Raw genomic sequence first — 18,527 nt, 5'->3', positions numbered from 1 at the left:
AGATGTGTGGACAAAGGCATCAGGGGAACAGACTGAATTTCTGTTCCTGGAGATATTGTTTTGTCATGGTAGAACAGAAAACTGAAATTTAATCAAAATCATCTTGAAAAATCAAAATGAGGCTGGTGGGAGGTGGGAGGTGTCCCTGGCTGTGCAGAGGGTTGGGGGGAGATGATCTTTAGGATCCTGTGGCAGCAGTCACTGTCTGACAGCAGCAAAGGAAAAAGCTGTAGCAGCCAGGCTGCCCATCACAAAATGGGTCTCTTCTCCCCAGTAACAAGCAAAAGGACAAGAGGGAAAGGTCTCAAGTTGCTAGGGGAGGTTTAGATTGGAGATTAGAAGAAACTTCTACTGAAAGGATAATTAACCACTGGCCCAGGCTGCCCAGGGAGGTGGTTGAATCCCCATCCCTGGAGGGGCTTCAGAGCCCTGGAGATGTGGTGCTGAGGGACATGGGTTAAGCTCTGGATTTGGCAGAGATGGGTTATGGTTGGTAGAGATGGGTTATGGGTGGTAGAGATGGGTTATGAGTGGTAGAGATGGGTTATGGTTGGTAGAGATGGGTTAATGGGTGGTAGAGATGGGTTATGGGTGGTAGAGATGGGTTATGGTTGGTAGAGTTGGGTTAATGGTTGGTAGAGTTGGGTTATGGTTGGTAGAGTTGGTTATGGGTGGTAGAGTTGGGTTATGGGTGGTAGAGTTGGGTTATGGGTGGTAGAGGTGGGTTATGGTTGGTAGAGGTGGTTTAATTGTTGGTAGAGTTGGGTTATGGTTGGTAGAGATGGGTTATGGTTGGTAGAGATGGGTTAATGGTTGGTAGAGGTGAGTTATGGTTGGTAGAGGTGGGTTAACGGTTGGTAGAGTTGGGTTATGGTTGGTAGAGTTGGGTTATGGTTGGTAGAGATGGGTTAATGGTTGGTAGAGGTGAGTTATGGTTGGTAGAGGTGGCGTATGGTTGGTAGAGTTGGGTTATGGTTAGTAGAGGTGGGTTATGGTTGGTAGAGGTGGGTTATGGGTGGTAGAGTTGGGTTATGGTTGGTAGAGGCGGGTTAATGGTTGGTAGAGTTGGGTTATGGTTGGTAGAGATGGGTTATGGTTGGTAGAGTTGGGTTATGGTTGGTAGAGTTGGGTTATGGTTGGTAGAGCTTTGGACTCAATGATCTTAAAGGTCTTTTCCAAGCAGAACAGTTCTGTGCTCCAGTGCAAGTGGCAGCTGGGAAGGGGGAGGCTGGAACTGCAGGAACTTGTCAGCAAAGATGATGTCTTACATTTGAGGAGCCTGTGGAGGGGTTAGTGGGTGGTCAACCTCCAAGTGAAGAGAAGTTCTGATGTCAGCATGAACATTTATGACATCAGCAAGAAGATGCTCACAGCAATGGAGAAGCAAAATCATGAAGGGTTTTGTCTCCAAACTGGACTGGTTGGGGCTTTCTGGGGCTCATACTGGTTCTGAACCTTTCCTGGGCATGCTGGCCAGTGGGCCTGGGAGCTGACCTGCTGCTTTTGCTCTAGGCCTTCTGAGGTGACTGAGAACAGCAGCTCACAGAGGAATTCACTGGAAGATGGAATCAAACCTGAACAAAGAACCAACTCCACCTCTGGGTGAGTGGCTCAGCAGGGTCTTCTGCCTGGAGGTGGCAGGTGATGGAGGAGGTGGCTCCTCCTTTTCAGCAGAAGGTAGAGTGTGAAAGGATTTTGTAGAGAAAGTGCAACTGAGCAGAACCAACTTCTCCAGAGAAACCTCCCCTTCTGTCCTCCCACCTCCCAAGGTGATGTCCTGGGATGTGGCACTAAACAGTTGATGGTGGGGGTGGGAGTGGGAGGGTGTCAGTCTTCTCCTTTTCTCTTGAAAACAAGGTCAGGGCTGTGCTGGGTCTCAGACTTTCTCTCCGTGCCCAGGCTGAGCCCACTGTGTGCAGGGGACCAGGTGGCCCCTGTGAGGACAGCCAAGGCTGAGCGGCGGCACCAGGAGCGGCTGCGGATGCAGAGCCCTGAGCTTGTGAGTGCTCAGGAGAAGGAGCTTTCCCCAGCAGAACGTCGAGCTCTGGAGGCTGAGAAGAGAGCCATGTGGAGGGCAGCACGGTGAGACAGGAAAACCTTCACCTTCCTCTTGGCTGGGCTGCTGGAGGGAAAGGGGAACTCCCTGTGGTGGGTGCCGTGGGGTTAACGACAGGGTCTGAGCATCCTTCCTGAGGGAGATGTTAGAGGACAAGGGGAACAGCCTCAGGTTGTGCCAGGGGAGGTTTAGGTTGGAGCTGGGGAAGAATTTCTGCCTGGAAAGGGTTGTCAGGGCCTGGCCCAGGCTGCCCAGGGCAGGGCTGGAGTCCCCATCATCCCTGGAGGGGTTTCAGACCCTGGGGATGAGGGACATGGGGTAGCACTGGACTTGGTAGAGTTAGATGATAGTTGGTAGTGTTGGGTTATGGTTGGAGGTGATGATCTTCAAGGTCTTTTCCAACCAGAATGATCCTGTGTATCTGAGCACATGGTGCACAGCATCCACCACTTGTCTGAGCTGCAGGTGTCCCTTATGGCAACACAATTTGCACAGTCCTGAAGACAGTGGGGTGTTCTAAAAGACAGGAAGGAGCACCTGGAAGTGGTGGTGAATGTGCTCCTTCCCTCTCAGCACACTGCTCCCCCCGTCCTTGGTAAGGTGGGACACAGGGTACTCACTGAAGCTGCACACTGACAGGTTCAAAATGAAAAGAGGATTTCCCATGTCCAGTGTCACTGGACTGGAGAGCTTGGTGAAGGCAGGCAGGGGAATCCTGACCCACCCAGGCTGTCCCATCAGCTCTGAAAGAATGGTGAAATGGGGTTCTGGAAGGAAGAAAACTTCCTAGCTCAGAAGGCAGTGCAGGCATGTGCTGTGTCACACAATTCCTTTCCAAAATTCATTAAACTGCTCCTATAAGGAATTTCTTCCCATCCTGTTCCTGCAGGAGGCACTCAGAGGACAGGCAGGGACACTTTCTTTGGGGGTTTGAAGGAGAACAGTCAGAGGAACAGGGGAGGTGGTAACACATCCTTGCCAGGCTGCTAGAGGAGACACCAGAGGGGCTGCTGTGACCTGTGGTGCCACTTGGCACTTCCAGGGTTTGGGCTTAGACACAGATGATAATGGTGCTGTCATCTTCTGGAGAGGCTCCAAGGGTGAGGAAAGGTAGAGTGGAATCCTCAGTGAGAGCTGGAGAGTGACCTGGAGGGTACAAACCCTCCCCTTGTTACTTGGTCATCCAACAGATTCCTGACGTGTTCCTGAAGTGCCTGTGGCATGAAGCTCAACATGGCCAAGGGCAAGGACCTGCACATGGTCCCCAGGAGCCCTCAAACCCCCAGCAGTGTGAGCAGCAGGACAGGGAGGGGATTGTCCCCTCTGCTCTGGGGAGACCCCCTGGGGTAAAGCTGTGTCCAGCTCTGGGGTCCCCATCAGCAGAAGGACACGGAGCTGTTGGAGCCAGTGCAGAGGAGGCCCTGGAGCTGCTGGGAGGGCTGGAGCAGCTCTGCTCTGGAGCCAGGCTGAGAGAGTTGGGGGTGTTGAGGCTGGAGAAGAGAAGGCTGCAATGGGGAGACCTTGGAGCAGCTTCCAGGTCCTGAAGGGGCTCCAGGAAAGCTGGGGAGGGACTTGGGACAAGGGCCTGGAGGGATGGGAGCCTCCCAGGGGGAAGGGTTTGGAGCTGGGAGAGGGGAGATGGAGAGGAGATCTTGGGCAGGGAGGGAGGGAGGGAGAAATGGTTTGGGGTGAGGGTGCTGAGCCCCTGGGTGCCCAGGTTGCCCCCAGAAGCTGTGGCTGCCCCATCCCTGGCAGTGTTGAAGGTTGGATGGGGCTTGGAGCCACCTGGGCTGGGGGAGGGGTCCCTGCTCACTGCAGGGGGGGCACTGGGGGGGATTTAAGCTCCCTTCCACCCCAACCCAGTCTGGGATTCCAGATGTGTTCTTGTCCACATCTTGCTCTTCATTTGTGAGGCTCAGTGGAGCTGTGTTTAAGTTCTGCAGGTCAGGTCCTCAGCTCCACTTTGTGTCTGATGCCAAAATGTCCCTCTTTGTCCAGTCCTTAGGAAGTGTCCAGGTGGTTCCTTGGGCAGGGCCAAGTCCCTGCTCATTTTGGTGGTGGCAGGAAGCAGTCAGCATGCTGTGCTCCTTTGTGCAGGACGAGGATCCCACCACATCCCTGCTCCCACAGGGCCCCTCTGCTCCTCCCTGGCTCCCTGTCCCATAGGTGCTGGAGCAATCTCAGTGCTGGCTCCTGGGCTGAGGTCTGATTTCCAGAGGTTTCCAAGCTGTGCTCCAGGTGCTATGGGGAGCTGGGACAGCTCTGCCCAGGGACCTGCAGCCTCCCCAACCTCTGTTTTGTTCTGTATGTGCATGACTTGATGACTTCCTTTCTAATCTGATACCTTCTGCTTCCTTCCAGTTCTCTGCCCTGTGTGCTCTCACTCCTGACCCCATCAGTTTGCATTTTCTTGAGCTTTCCTTTTTCTCCATGCCAGGACATGTGATGCACCCACCCCTCCCCAGCACACCCCCTGTGTCCTTTTGGGACAAACACCTGGGACCTCTGCTATGTTTCTGGGGGCTCACACAACCAGAGGAGGAGGAGTGGGGTTAAGAAGGTGCAGCCACATCTTGAGTGGGACAGGTGGCCAGCAGGGCTTCAAGTTGTGCCAGGGGAGGTTTAGGTTGGAGCTGGGGAAGAATTTCTGCCTGGAAAGGGTTGTCAGGGCCTGGCCCAGGCTGCCCAGGGCAGGGCTGGAGTCCCCATCATCCCTGGAGGGGTTTCAGAGCCCCACAGTGGGGATGAGGGACATGGGGGGTGCTGGGGTCAGGGTTGGACTCCAGGATCTCCAAGCTCTTTTCCAATCCAAACCATTCCATGACTCTGCCAGGTCTGGGGTTGTAGTTTAATCCCAGTGTCTGGGACTTTCCCCTTCTGCAGCTCCATCTGCACAGGACCAGGTTGTCACAGGTGGGGTTTCTGGGGGTTCTGGAGTCCCCATCATCCCTGGAGGGGTTTCAGACCCTGGGGATGTGGGGATGAGGGACATAGGGGGGGGTGGCCTGGGCAGTGCTGAGGGCAGGGTTGGGCTTGATCTTCAAGGTCTTTTCCAACTCAAAGGATTCCATGATTCCATGATTCTGTATCAGACCCTTATTTCTCAGAACTGTGTTCAGAACATGCAGATATGGCAGCTGAGGACACGCCTGAGTTGGCTGCTGCTGTTGGATTGATGGTTGGACTTGGTGTTCTGGCATGGGACATGGGTTGGAACCAGATGATCTTTAAGGTCCTTTCCATCCCAAACCAGTCTGGGATGCTGTGATCTTGGCAGTTCTGCCATGCCCACACTGGTTCCAGGCTGCTCTCCTCTCGTCCCCTGCTGTGTCCCAGGGCCTGTGGCTGACAGAACTTCCTCAGTGCTCTTCTCCATTGTGCTCCCCCTTTTCTGGGGGTCAGATGAAGGTGGATGCCAGCAGGTGGTCAGAAATACAGAGGCCAAGGCACACAGAGACTTCCAGACGTGTGCTCAGAGGGTGCCCTGTTCCTGCAGACCTGGCTCTGCTCCACACTTCCCCGTGACCACCCCCTGGGTGCTCTTGGTCTGTTGGGTGTTCCTGGGCTCCTCCAAGCCCATGAGGTGGGCAGGTGCTGAATGCTGAGGTTCTGGAGAATGCTGCTGCTGGGTCTGTTGTCCCAGGTTGCACTCTGGAGGTTCCCACTTCTCCTGCAGCAGTTGGTGTTGGGCAGGACCAGATCCAGGAGCCTGTTTTGGACAGGGCTGTGGCAGATTGGGTGTCAGGGGGGTCATCAAACACTGGCCCAGGCTGCCCAGGGCAGGGCTGGAGTCTCCATCATCCCTGGAGGGGTTTCAGAGCCTGGGGATGTGGGGATGAGGGACAAGGGGTGGCCTTGGCAGTGCCAGGGGAATGTTTGGACTGGGTGATCTCCAAGGTCATTTCCAACCCCAACAATTCCATGATCCTGTGGTTCTGTCCCAGCCCCTGGTTTCTCCCTGCCAGGGTATGTTCCTGTATCTGTTTCTTTCTTTCCCTGCGCTTGTCCGCTGTGATGTTCATCACCATCATCTCTTCCTCTTCCTCCTCCTCTTCCTCCTCCTCCTCCTCCTCAGATCCTCAGCTCTTGAAGACAGTATTAAACAGTACGAGCAGGATCTGGCCAGGAAGCTCTACCAGTCCCGGCAGTGGGGAGCTGCTCCCGGGGCCAGGCCAGCTCAGATGTCTGGCCCAAGGCAGAGTCACGGTGCCTCAAGACTCCTTGGGTCAGGAAACCACTCCAGGTGTGCACAGCCCCTTCCCTGCTGGCTGCATGCTCCACCTCCCATCTTCTCTCCCCACATCCCAGCCACCCCCTGCTAGGGGTAGGGGAAGACCTTGTAGTGGCTGTTGGTGTCCCTGAGGTCCTGCTCCTCCCCACGAGAAGGAGCAAGGGGGAGGATGCTGGGTCTGGTTGGTTGGGAGAAGGCAGAAGACACCTCCAGAGGCTGAGCCCACTTTGTGTTCCATAGCCATCCCGTGGTGGTTGAAGAGGGTTGAGATGCAACAGACCAAGAGCACAGGGGGAGAGTAAAGCCCTGAGGAGTCACCCAACTCATCCTCAGCCCCTGCAGCTCCTCCCCAGCTTGGGTTGCTCTCCCATCGTATGGCAGCTCTGGGGAGAGCTGTGGGTCCTGGTGCCTTGGTGCTTGGCTCCAGGCTCTGCTCAGCACATACGATGCTCTCTGTGTTGCAGGGTGACAGCAATCCAAGCTGCTTCCCTCTCCTCTCCTCTCCTCTCCTGCTTTGGAAGTCTCAGGGACCCACGGGTTCTTCATTTCCCTTCCTGCACTCAGCCCAGGGACTGAGCTCTGGCTGCTGGGCACAGGAGGCAGCTCTGTCCCTTCTCAGGGAAGCCTGCTCTGATGGCTCCTTCTCCCTCCTCATTCCCATGGCAGGATGAAGTCTCTGGAACAGGATGCTCTGAAAGCCCAGATGGTGATTGCCAAGTCCAAGGAGGGGAAGAAGCGCAGCACGTTGGAGCAGCTGACAGAGTCACCATCTCCTGCTCCTACCCCCTCCCCAACACCACTGGAAGGTACCCAGAGCTGGCTCTGTCTCCAAGGAAAAGTTAATGCTTCAGGAGAGGGGATCTGCTGAATGTCTGTCAGTAGCTGAGGGCTGGGGGGCAAGAGGAAGGGCTCAGTCTCTTTTGGGTGGTGCCCAGGCCAAGGAAGAATGGGTTGAAGCTAGAAGATGGGAAAGTTCCAGCTCCAGGGGAGGAGAAACTTCTTTGCTGTGAGGCTGAGGGAGCCCTGGCCCAGGCCTGCCCAGAGAGGTTGTGGAGTCTCCTTCTCTGGTGCCTTCCAAACCCCTCCTGAACCCCCCCAACCTCCAGATGAGGTTCCTCTCCTTCTCTGCTGCCTTCCAAACCCCTCCTGAACCCCCCCAACCTCCAGATGAGGTTCCTCTCCTTCTCTGGTGCCTTCCAAACCCCTCCTGAACCCCCCCAACCTCCAGATGAGGTTCCTCTCCTTCTCTGCTGCCTTCCAAACCCCCCCTGGATCTGTTCCTGTCTGGGCTGCCCTGGCTGATCCTGCTGTGCCAGGGTTGGACTCCAGCATCTCCCTTGGGCCCTTCCAACCCCCCCATTCTGTGATTCTCCAGCTGAAGTTAGATGAAACAGAGCTGCTGACAGCAATCCTCTTGCTCAGCCTGGACTGGAAGGTCGTTTGGGGTATGGGACATCTCTCAGCATAGGGGAGGGACCTGAGAAAACATTTGAGCAGAAATAAACCAGGGAACCAGGGCAGAAATAAAACCAGCACCATGACTTCTTAAAAAACACAAAAAAAAACCAGGAAAGAAGCATTTGTTCTGAGAAGAGAAAGTCCTCCTGAACATTGTGTTTTATCACTCTGAAATGCTGCTCCATGGAAGGGGCAGATTCAGGGGGGTGCTGGAGCCAGTGCAGAGGAGGCCCTGGAGCTGCTGGGAGGGCTGGAGCAGCTCTGCTCTGGAGCCAGGCTGAGAGAGTTGGGGGGTGTTGAGGCTGGAGAAGAGAAGGCTGCAATGGGGAGACCTTGGAGCAGCTTCCAGGTCCTGAAGGGGCTCCAGGAAAGCTGGGGAGGGACTTGGGACAAGGGCCTGGAGGGATGGGAGCCTGCGAGGGGGAAGGGTTTGGAGCTGGGAGAGGGGAGATGGAGAGGAGATCTTGGGCAGGGAGGGAGGGAGGGAGAAATGGTTTGGGGTGAGGGTGCTGAGCCCCTGGGTGCCCAGGTTGCCCCCAGAAGCTGTGGCTGCCCCATCCCTGGCAGTGTTGAAGGTTGGATGGGGCTTGGAGCCCCCTGGGCTGGGGGAGGGGTCCCTGGCCATGGGACAGTTTGATCTTTAAGGTCCTTCCAACCCAAACCACCCCATGCCCCCATGACACAGGCAGTCCCTAAGGAGTTCTCTTTGTCCTCTTTTGCAGACTGCAGTCCCAGAAACGTCACTTCTCCAGGAAGGCTGGTAAGAAACCTTCTGATTGCTTTCCTTTTTTCTCGTGTTCTCCTGGGATTTATTGGGTTTTTTTTGGTTGCTGAGCTTGGCTGTGGACTCTGCATCTGAGCCCTGCTGAATGCTCAACCAGCTCTGGCTGCATGAGACTCAGAGTTGTGAAGAAGTGGATGAAGCTCTGCCAAACCCATCACCAGACACGTCCCCTCCCTTTATATTTGTTTTGGTTTTTGCAGCTCAGATGTGACATCTCTTTTCTGGTTCCATGTTTTGTTTTTTCATCCTTTTCTCTCTTCTTCACATCCCTGCTCAGAAAACCCCTTAACATCAGACATGTTGGTCCCTTCTTTCCTCAACAACATAAAACAGAGAACCTGCTGCCAGCAGGGATCTCGACACAAGTTTTTTTTCACAGAAATAAGGTTTTTCCCTAGCAGGGCAGGCACTTACTGGAGCTCATTAAAAAATGTTTCCTTTTTAACCTGGAACCCTTTTCCTAACACCAGCCCAGCCAGAACCTTCCAGCGCTTCCCCTTCTCCCTCCTGGCACTCCCTGGGCAGCTCTGCTGCTGCTTGTGATCTCTGCACAGCTTCTGCCTGGGTCTCCATCCATTTCTCTCCCCTCACTCTCTCTTCTCTGTTTCTTCTCTTTTTGCTGTCCCCTCCAGTCCATGTCTGAAAAGAAGTTTGACTACCGGGAATTTGCTGCTATTCCTTCCTCCAAACCCGTTTACGAAATCCAGGTATAAAGTGCATGCTGGAGCCCTGCTAGGTGGGTCAGGGCTTGAGCTGGTGGAAGTGATGGTTCCACCAGAGCAGAGGTTGAATCTGGGGAAGTTCTCTTCAAAAAGCCCCTGTCTGGGTGGGAGGCAATGGCCACCAGCACTGCTGGGTCAGTGGAGACCTCAGGCAAGTGGGGTTGGGATAAAAAGCTGCTCCAGATGCTTTTAAAATGAGTGACCAAAGCCTTGCAGAAACCAAGCAGCAACATCTTCACCTGAACTGATCCCAAAATGTTTTGAATGGAGAGATGAGAACTAAAAGGCATTTAGAAGCCATTTGGACCTGGACCTTAAGGCCATGGTTTAGTAGTGAGATGATGGTGTTGGTCAAGGGTTGGACTGATGAGCTTGGAGCTCTCTTCCAACCTAAATATTCTGTGATTCTGTAAAAGGGAAGAAAATAAAAACCTATAGAAATGATTGCCAACAAACTGCAGGTTGGAGAAAACATGAACTTTGAATTGGAATGTCTCCAGCACCCTGCTCCAGGAGCAGCTGTGGTGACAATTCTCCTGAGTTCTGCCTCTGCTGTAATCAGCTGTGAAGTGCTCGGGTAGCAGGAGAAGACCAGGGGTGACCAGAGTGCTTCTCCTCCTATCAGAACCTCAGTTCAGCCACAGTGGGTGAGGTTGGAAGGGACCTGTGGAGGTCATCTCACCCAACCTGAGTGCTTAAGGAAGGACTGAGCCCAGGACTGAGCTGCCTTCCTCTTTCCCTGGGTGCTCACTGATCTTTTGCTCTAAGAATCCTTTACCTTTTGGGAGTTTCCCTGTCTGGGCTCTGCCCCAAGTCACAGAGGGACTGTCCAAGTGTCCCCAAGGCTCTGCTGAGTGCAGGTCTGGGTCTTCATGCAGCTGAGATGGTCACCTCCAAATCATGGGCTGGTTCCTCTGGACCTGTCTCAGCAGAGCAGAAATTCAGATTTGAGGGGTTTTTGGCCATATTCACACAACTTTGCCCTTTACTTGGGATCAGTTTTGTGCTGCTTGGCTGGGCTGTGTCCTTCAGCAAGTGACCCCAAAGCCACCACAGCCCCCTGGGCTTTGCTCTCTGCTCTTCATGCAGAACATGGCTCCATTCACCTCCTCTCTAAAGCTCTGGAAGGGCTGAAGGGTCACCTCCCCTCTTCCCTGCCTCCTCCAGGTTTGCTGCTGGCACAAAACGGGGGAATTTGGTGTGGGACCAAGGAGCCCCAGTGCTTCCATGGAAGGGACAGAGCCTTTGTCCTACAACTAAATAAAAATGAAGCTGCTCCTCAGTTGTGCTCTTGCCCTGAGCAACAGGAGCCCTAGAAGATGAGTTTTGATCAGCAGTAAATTCTCTGTTTCAGCAGAATAAGTAGGGCCTGGGACATCTTTGCCTGTCCCCAAAGTAGTGCTTGTTTTCTTGGCAGCTCAGCTTCATCACCATGAGCAGAGTTTTCTCCTCATCACTCTGGTTTGATGAGGTCCAGGCAGCTCTGGCTGTTGGAATGCTCCTCATTTGAGGGACTTCTCATAGGACTTCCAACCTCAGCTGTTCTGTGGTTCTGGGATTTTCTGAAGGCTTTAAAATCATTGGAAATGGTGGAATTGCAGGATGATCCCAGAGCCATTTCTCCAAAGCTGTCTCTGCCATCTCTTGGGGTGCAGCTGCCTCCCATCCCACGTCCATTTTTCAGACACACCTGAACATAAGGCAGAAAGTTGATTTTGCCCAAGAAGCTTGGCCTGGGAACAGGGCAGGTGCAGAATTAGGTTCTCCCAAGGAAATGTCCCTCGTTTCCCTGCTCCCCTCCCATGTCTCTGCTTTTCCAAAGCCTTTCTGCTTTCTGCCTCTCGTGTCACATCTGTCCTCTCTGCTTCACCTCAGCACCAAGGATTCATCTTGTCACCATGGGCACTGACTGCTGGGTCACCAGCACCTGTGGTGGCAAAAGGTTCTCTGCAGGGTGTAGAAGGTTGGAGGGTGGGGAATTACCTGGCAGGAGTGTTAGAGATGGATGCTCCTCATCTCATCTCATCTCATCTCATCTCATCTCATCTCATCTCATCTCATCTCATCTCATCTCATCTCATCATCTCATCATCTCCTCTTCTCTTCTCTTCCAGTCTCCTGATGCAGCTGATGACCTCAGATATGGAGAAGACAGAAATAACTCAGGTAAGCTCATGGCCAAAGGCACCATCTTGGTGTTCCTTGCTTCCCACCCCCTTTCCTGCTGGTGGGATCAACCCTGAGGACTTCAACTTCTGTTTTATCTGTTGTAGAATGAAACCTCCAAACTCAGCTGGTTGAGGCTTGGGTAGGATGTCTGCATTGTGCTGTAGTGATGGCTGCTGTGCTGTGTGTGACAAGCATGTCCCCTCTTCTGCTGCTGGGGGGGAGGTTTGGCCTCTGTCACCTCCTGCCAGTCCATAGTTCAGGCTCTGCCTTGTGCCCCTTGTGCTGGAGCAGAGTCTCTTGCTGCCTGCAGCAGAAATTCATCCTAGGTTAAGACTGGAGAGCATCTGGATGCCTGAGTGGTGCCCAGGTGACTCTCCAAGGCTGTCCTTGAGGATCTGTGTGTCACTGCTGTCCTTGTGATGCTCCATCAGCCATGGGGACAGAAGTGTCCCCAGCTACATCAGACAGGCTCAGATTATCTCCCCTTTCATCCTTGGTGGTTCAGCAGAGCTCCTCAGCAGCACTTCTTTCCTTCAGCAGCTCCTCCTGGTTTTCTTCTCCCTGTTGGGCAGCTTTGGTTTTTGCCTCCTCTTTATCTCCCACAAGGAGCAGTTTCTCTCTCAGTTTTCTCTTGGCAAAGCTCTGTGAGTAAAGGCTCCAGAGAGTTGATCCAGTGATGGGATGAGGGAGGTTCTGCTGCAGAGGAACTCAGGAAAAACTCACCTGAGAAACAGCATCTGCTCTTCCTCCTCTTCCAGCCCTGGGGTGTTCCCTGAGGTGCTGCAGTCACACAAGCAGGAGGTCACAGGAGGGTTGGGAAATCATCAGCAATTCCTTAAGGGCCTTCAGACCTCCCTCTTGCCTCTCATTGCTCTCTGGCTCTTAAACAGAAGAAAAGCCACAAAGAAAAGACTGGTTCTCTGTCAGGAGTTTTTTAACCCAGTCCATTGCCCTTGAGTAATCTTTAACTCAGCACTGTGAGAGGCTGAGAGGCACCAAAAATGCAGCATTTCCCAAATCAGTTTGGGAGGGGAGCAGATAATAAAATCATAAAGTCACAGAATGCTGAGGGTAGGAAGGACCTCTGGAGATGTTGGAGTCCAAGCCTGGCACAGCAGGATCAGCCAGGGCAGCCCAGACAGGAACAGATCCAGGGGGGGTTTGGAAGGCAGCAGAGAAGGAGAGGAACCTCATCTGGAGGTTGGGGGGGTTCAGGAGGGGTTTGGAAGGCAGCAGAGAAGGAGAGGAACCTCATCTGGAGGTTGGGGGGGTTCAGGAGGGGTTTGGAAGGCAGCAGAGAAGGAGAGGAACCTCATCTGGAGGTTGGGGGGGTTCAGGAGGGGTTTGGAAGGCACCAGAGAAGGAGACTCCACAACCTCTCTGGGCAGCCTGGGCCAGGGCTCCCTCAGCCTCACAGCAAAAGAAGTTTCTCCTCCCTGGAGCTGGAACTTCCCATCTTCTAGCTTCAACCCATTCTTCCTTGGCCTGGGCACCACCCAAAAGAGACTGAGCCCTTCCCTCTTGCCCCCCAGCCCTCAGCTACTGACAGACATTCAGCAGATCCCCTCTCAGCCTTCTCTTCTCCAGCCTCAACACCCCCAGGGCTCTCACTCTTTCTTCCCAGCAGAGATGCTCAAGGCCCTTCAGCACCTCCCAGCTCTCCAGGGGACTCTCTCCAGTAGATCTCTGGCTCTCCTCAACTGGGGAGCCCCAAACTGGAGCCAGGAGTTCCCTTCCCACCCAAATCATTCCATGATTCTACCCTGATGCTCAGCTTGGGATCATCTCCAGTTTCTCCCTGGTGACCAAATACTGACCCCAGCACAGGGAACTGCTCAGACTTGTGATTCAGCCAACGTCTCCCTGTACTTGTTCTGTGTTTAACTCCTCCCTGACCCCCTCGTGGAAGTTCTGCCTCAGCCCAGGGCAGCTCCTGTTTGCTGAAATCTTGAACTGAGAAACAATCAAGGTTTTTCAGAGGTTCTGTGTGCTGTGTGGACTCAACTTGCATGTTTGGTGGCTCCTTGGACAATTCTGAGAAGGTCTACAAGGAATGATTTCCCTCTAATCCACACTGACTTCCCCCCCCTTCCCAACCCATCCCCAGTTTGGGTTTTTCTCTGCATGTGCCCCTGCATTTCCCTGACACCTTTTTGCCTTCTTTGGGAGTCAGCCACCTCACAGGTCCAGGAAACTCTGGAGATGTCATTGGGCTTTGAGGCCTTTTCAAATAACAGCTGAACAGCTCAGGAAGGATTCTGATTTCTCTCTGAATTATCTGAATTCTCTCTGCTCCCTGTGTTGGAACCAGGGGGGGTTGAATTGTGGGACCTGGGCCCGGAGCAGGGGGGGAACCACTGGGTCCAGCTCAGCAGAGTTTGCACCTTTGGGGTGACAGAGCAGAGAAGCATCAGAGAACCACAGACTGGGTTGGGTTGGAAAGGAACCACCCAGTGCCCCCCCTGCCATGGTCAGGGACCCCTCCCCCGGCCCAGGGGGCTCCAAGCCCCATCCAACCTTCAACACTGCCAGGGATGGGGCAGCCACAGCTTCTGGGGGCAACCTGGGCACCCAGGGGCTCAGCACCCTCACCCCAAACCATTTCTCCCTCCCTCCCTGCCCAAGATCTCCTCTCCATCTCCCCTCTCCCAGCTCCAAACCCTTCCCCCTGGGAGGCTCCCATCCCTCCAGGCCCTTGTCCCAAGTCCCTCCCCAGCTTTCCTGGAGCCCCTTCAGGACCTGGAAGTTGCTCTGTGGTCTCTCCAGCAATGTTTAGTGTTAATAATGTTTAGTTTCTAAGATTTTTCTCTTAAAACCTTAATTTATTTTTTGTCCTCACAGTTCCCCAGGAGCAGGATGGGCAACCAGAGGAAGAGGAGATGTTAGTAACCCGGGATCCATCCACACCCACCTCATCAGCACTTGAAGAAATGGCCCTGTACAGCAGCAAGCGCAAACTCCGACACAGCCGCCGCAGTTTGGAGGCTGCAGTCCCCACGTAGAGGACCCGAAGGACCTGGGTGATGGGATTGCCCAGCACGGGGCTTTGGGGCTTCCTTGTGCTCCAGGGACAGCACTGGACTTACCCACACTGCTGCCTCCTGGGCTGGGGATGGGAACTGAGCATCCCCAGGGAGCACTGTGGTCACTGAACTTCCTCCAGGCTCTGAACCGCCCTCGTCTCTCACCCGATGATGCACTTGGGGCACATCCCAAAAATCCATCCCGGGACAGGATGAGACTTTCCTGATGGCAAAGGGAGAGGAGGGGTGGGTAGGACAGTGAGTAGCTGCAGCTTGTTAGCCTGTAAATATTGTGTGTGGGGAAAGGGTAGGACAGGGAGAACGTAGGAGTGTGAGTGTTGGGCTCCAGCTGCTGTTTCCTCCACTTGGATTTCTTTTTATTGTCTGATTTTTTTTTTACTGGTTGGTCCGGGAGCTTCTGCTCTGGTGTGAATCAGGAGGAAGGTCCAAGGCTGCCTTTGCTCCTATTTAATTTCCAGTCTTTTGCCAAAAAGCATCTCCTCCCACCTCCCACACCGTTGGAGGCACTCACGTCTCTGGTGGGAGCGGGTGGAAAGGGGTGGCTTGGAGGCAAAAAAAAAGAAAAAAAAAAGTAAAAAAAGAGAAAAATTACAGAAAAAAAAAAAAAAGGTAAAAGGACTTTCAGTGAAGTGCCTCCCTCTGACACTGTCACCTCTGTGCTGAGTAAGCAGGAGCCCTGCCAGCTCTGTGCTACTTGATCTGCTCTGTGTAGGAAACTGCTCCTGCCCATGTCCTGGGGGCTCCAGGAGGTCCAGGGGGGTCTGTGCCCCCCCTGTGCCCCCCCTGTGCCCCTCCTGTCACCGGGTGGGACACTCACTGAGCACACTGTGCCATGTCAGAGGCAGCCAGGTACCTGTCCCCTGTCAGCACCAGCACTGAACTGGGGAAACTGAGGCAGGGAGGAGCCGGAGCAGCGTTAGAGCAGCAGTAGGAGCAGAGTAGTTGGGGTTAGGGCAGGAGGTGTAAAGAGAGGAGGTAGTGGGGTAGGATCCAGGATAGGGGAAGGGTTGGAAATGGAGTTGCTGGGGTCAGGTTAGGAGTAAAGGGGGGGTTACAGGTAGGATACTGTTGGGTGGATCCACTGTGTAGCCTGCTAGCTGGGAAATGAAAACGTGACGTTTCGGGGGTGCCCACTCGGGGGGGTTGTTTGAAAGTTAAAAAACAAAAAAGTTCTACTTGGAAGAGCTCTCCAGCAGCCTGGAGGAACTGGATGGGGCTGGAACCACAGGGTTCAGCTCCTTGTTGGCTGCAGACCCCTTCCCATGTAGAAGAGGGGACATCTGTGCTTGCCCAGGCAAGGGGGAAAAAAACAGGAAAATGAGAAAAAAAGGAGCAGGGATGTGATTCCTGGCTGGCATGAAGGGCTCTGAGCACTCTGCAGACCTGGAGGGGACAGATGCTGCTCACAGCTCTGACACCAGCCTGGGCTGCCCACTACTGAACTCAAACATCCCACTGCCTTTTTTTTCCTGTTTTTTTGGTTTTTTGGTTTTTTTAATGCCTCTAATAGGGAGAAAGTCATCTGAGCTGGGCAGAGATCTGATCCCTCTGCCCTGGTCCCTGGTGCTCTCTGCTGAACCCCTCAGCAGTGAGGGCAGAGGGGGGATCTGAAGCCTTGCAGTGGCTTGGGAGTGACAGGCACTGCTGCTTGTACATTTGCTGAATGACAGAGCTGGATGCAGTTTCTTTTTTAGCTGAGAATCTCCCTTCATGCCAAAAAAAAAGAAGAAAAAAAATCCAGTGTCTCATTTTAACTGACTTTGTAGGTTTTGATTTTACAGAGCTCTGAAGGGAGGGAACTCCAGTAATCTCCAGCTGTGGCCTCCATCATCAGCAATCTGAGCTTTTCCTTTTTTAAAAAAAAAAAAAGAAATCTAATTTTAGCATTTGCTTTTTAACAACAGCAATTTTGGAAACAATCCTGGATTGGTTTTGGTGACTAACTTGTGATTCTTTCTGGGTTTTTTTCCTTTCCCTTTGCGGTACCTGGTGCCAGGCTCTGGGTTCTCTCCCGTTCTCTCCTGAGAGACTCTGAGGGACAATTAGCGCATCAAGACTGTAACTAGTGACATTTGTACAACCAAAGAAATCTATTTTGTGGTTCAAGGATAATAAAGTTTACTTTACATTTTAGAACCTTTGGTTAAAGTGGTTTTTGCCTCTGTGAAGTCGGCACTGTGGTATCCACCCTCTGGGTTCCCATGGACCTCAGGGAGTTCAGGAAGCTCTGGAGCAGAATCACCCCAAGCAGGAGGGAAGAGGAGGGGATGTCCTGCTGGAGAGCAGCTCCCTGGAGAAAGCCCTTGGAGTCCTGGTGGGCAGGAAGTTCTCCAGGGCTCAGCAATGTGCCCTGGTGGCCAAGAGGCCAAGGGTGGCCTGGGGGGCATCAGGAAAAGTGTGTCCAGCAGGTCCAGGGAGGTTCTGCTCCCCCTCTGCTCTGCTCTGCTCTGCCCTGGGGAGAGCACAGCTGGAATCCTGGCTCCAGTTTGGGGCTCCCCAGTTGAGGAGAGCCAGAGATCTACTGGAGAGAGTCCCCTGGAGAGCTGGGAGGTGCTGAAGGGCCTTGAGCATCTCTGCTGGGAAGAAAGAGTGAGAGCCCTGGGGGTGTTGAGGCTGGAGAAGAGAAGGCTGAGAGGGGATCTGCTGAATGTCTGTCAGTAGCTGAGGGCTGGGGGGCAAGAGGAAGGGCTCAGTCTCTTTTGGGTGGTGCCCAGGCCAAGGAAGAATGGGTTGAAGCTAGAAGATGGGAAGTTCCAGCTCCAAGGGAGGAGAAACTTCTTTGCTGTGAGGCTGAGGGAGCCCTGGCCCAGGCAGAGACTGATGCTCAGCTGCAGCAATATCAGGTTGAACACGTGCTGCCCACAGCAACTTGGCAGAGAAATGGTGTCTGTGCTCAAAGAGGAGGGAGAGAACCTGAAGCAGTCCCTGTCAGCTCCAGTTTTATGTAGTTTGGAAAGGACTCCTTAATTTGGCCCAAATTTCACTCCTGGGGAGAGGAGCAGAACTTTCAGCTCCAGGGGAGCAGAAGGGAAAAAGAAGTGGGGACAAAGCGGAGAGAGGAGAGGAGATACAGAGGCTTTGTTATCACATCCATCACCACCACCTGGCTCAACAGCAACAACCTGCTTAGTGAAAAATGAGAGGGAGATGCAGGAATGAGAAGAAACCAATGCTGTCATGTGCTGGATTCCATGCATTAGAGCTGCAGTATTACCTGCTGAAAAAAACCCAACAGTGAAAATAAAAATATTAGTGGGATGTAACTTGTGATCTGCAGAGGATTTAATGCCAACCTTGCCTGGAGCATTCTCACTTTCTAATAATTGCAGGTAACTGCCTTGTTAAATTCAGCCCAGCAGGTGAGTTAGCTCAGTTCAGACACCTGAGGTGCTGGAGCTCAAAGGAGGTTCTGAAGCTTGAAGGAACCAATTTTTTTAATATTTTTTAATGGAAAAAGCATGCAAAATTAAATCCTCCTTGATATAAAGAGAGGGGAACCAGGGGACTTGGAGCACCCTGGGCTGGTGAGGTGTCCTTGCCAGGAACCCCCAGGCAGGGGGTTGGAGCTTCAATATCCCTTCCAAGCCAACCCAGTCTGGGATTCTGTGAGGATTTGCAGAACAAGGGGAGTATCCAATGGCCAAGGATTTTCCAACCATTCAAATGTGGCTGTGAGAATCAAAGAAAAACCAAACCCAAGCCCCAATCTCTTTATGATGGAGTTTAAGGAGGAATGAGGCTGCAGATGCTCTTCCAAGCAGGTGGAAGAGGTCTCAGAGGATAAACCCGTGGGGAGGGTGGAAGATTCACAGCTCTGAGGAACAGAAACCACCACGAGTTTGATTGCCTGGGAAAAGCCAAACTCCTGACTCTCCCCAGTCCATGCTGTGTGGCAATTCCTATGGCAAGTTGAAATGTGAACCCCCTGAGGGAAACTGGGGGTGCAGAAACTGAACCCAACTGAAGTGCCCTCATCACTGTGTTCAGAGAAAAAGCCACGAGTTAGAACCAGCATCAGAGAGGAATTAGAGGAAGGGGTTGGTGAATTGCTCCAGTCACCCAC

General features: G+C 53.3%; 2 protein-coding genes across 8 annotated transcripts in view; both read left to right on the top strand.

Moving 5' to 3' along the window:
* SCRIB (scribble planar cell polarity protein) overlaps positions 1-1,596 on the top strand; it is a 95,681-nt gene extending 94,085 nt beyond the window's left edge. For all 7 annotated transcript variants that reach the window (XM_030444253.1, XM_030444256.1, XM_030444252.1 and 4 more), the window contains one exon: positions 1,513-1,596. The gene's annotated coding sequence lies outside the window, so the exon portion shown is untranslated. The remainder of the gene's footprint in view (positions 1-1,512) is intronic.
* LOC115597844 (protein scribble homolog) lies at positions 520-16,596 on the top strand. The gene is made up of 9 exons (XM_030444740.1): positions 520-533; positions 1,513-1,602; positions 1,900-2,082; positions 6,132-6,299; positions 6,954-7,093; positions 8,468-8,505; positions 9,162-9,236; positions 11,366-11,417; positions 14,262-16,596. The coding sequence occupies exons 1-9, from the start codon at positions 520-522 to the stop codon at positions 14,420-14,422; spliced, it is 921 nt and encodes a 306-aa protein (XP_030300600.1). The 3' UTR covers positions 14,423-16,596.
* Positions 16,597-18,527: the final 1,931 nt, after the last annotated feature.

Source organism: Calypte anna, chromosome 2 (assembly GCF_003957555.1).
Source record: "Calypte anna isolate BGI_N300 chromosome 2, bCalAnn1_v1.p, whole genome shotgun sequence".
Taxonomy (NCBI): domain Eukaryota; kingdom Metazoa; phylum Chordata; class Aves; order Apodiformes; family Trochilidae; genus Calypte; species Calypte anna.
The sequence above is the reverse complement of the archived record's forward strand: the minus strand, read 5'-3'. Positions and strand labels throughout refer to the sequence as shown.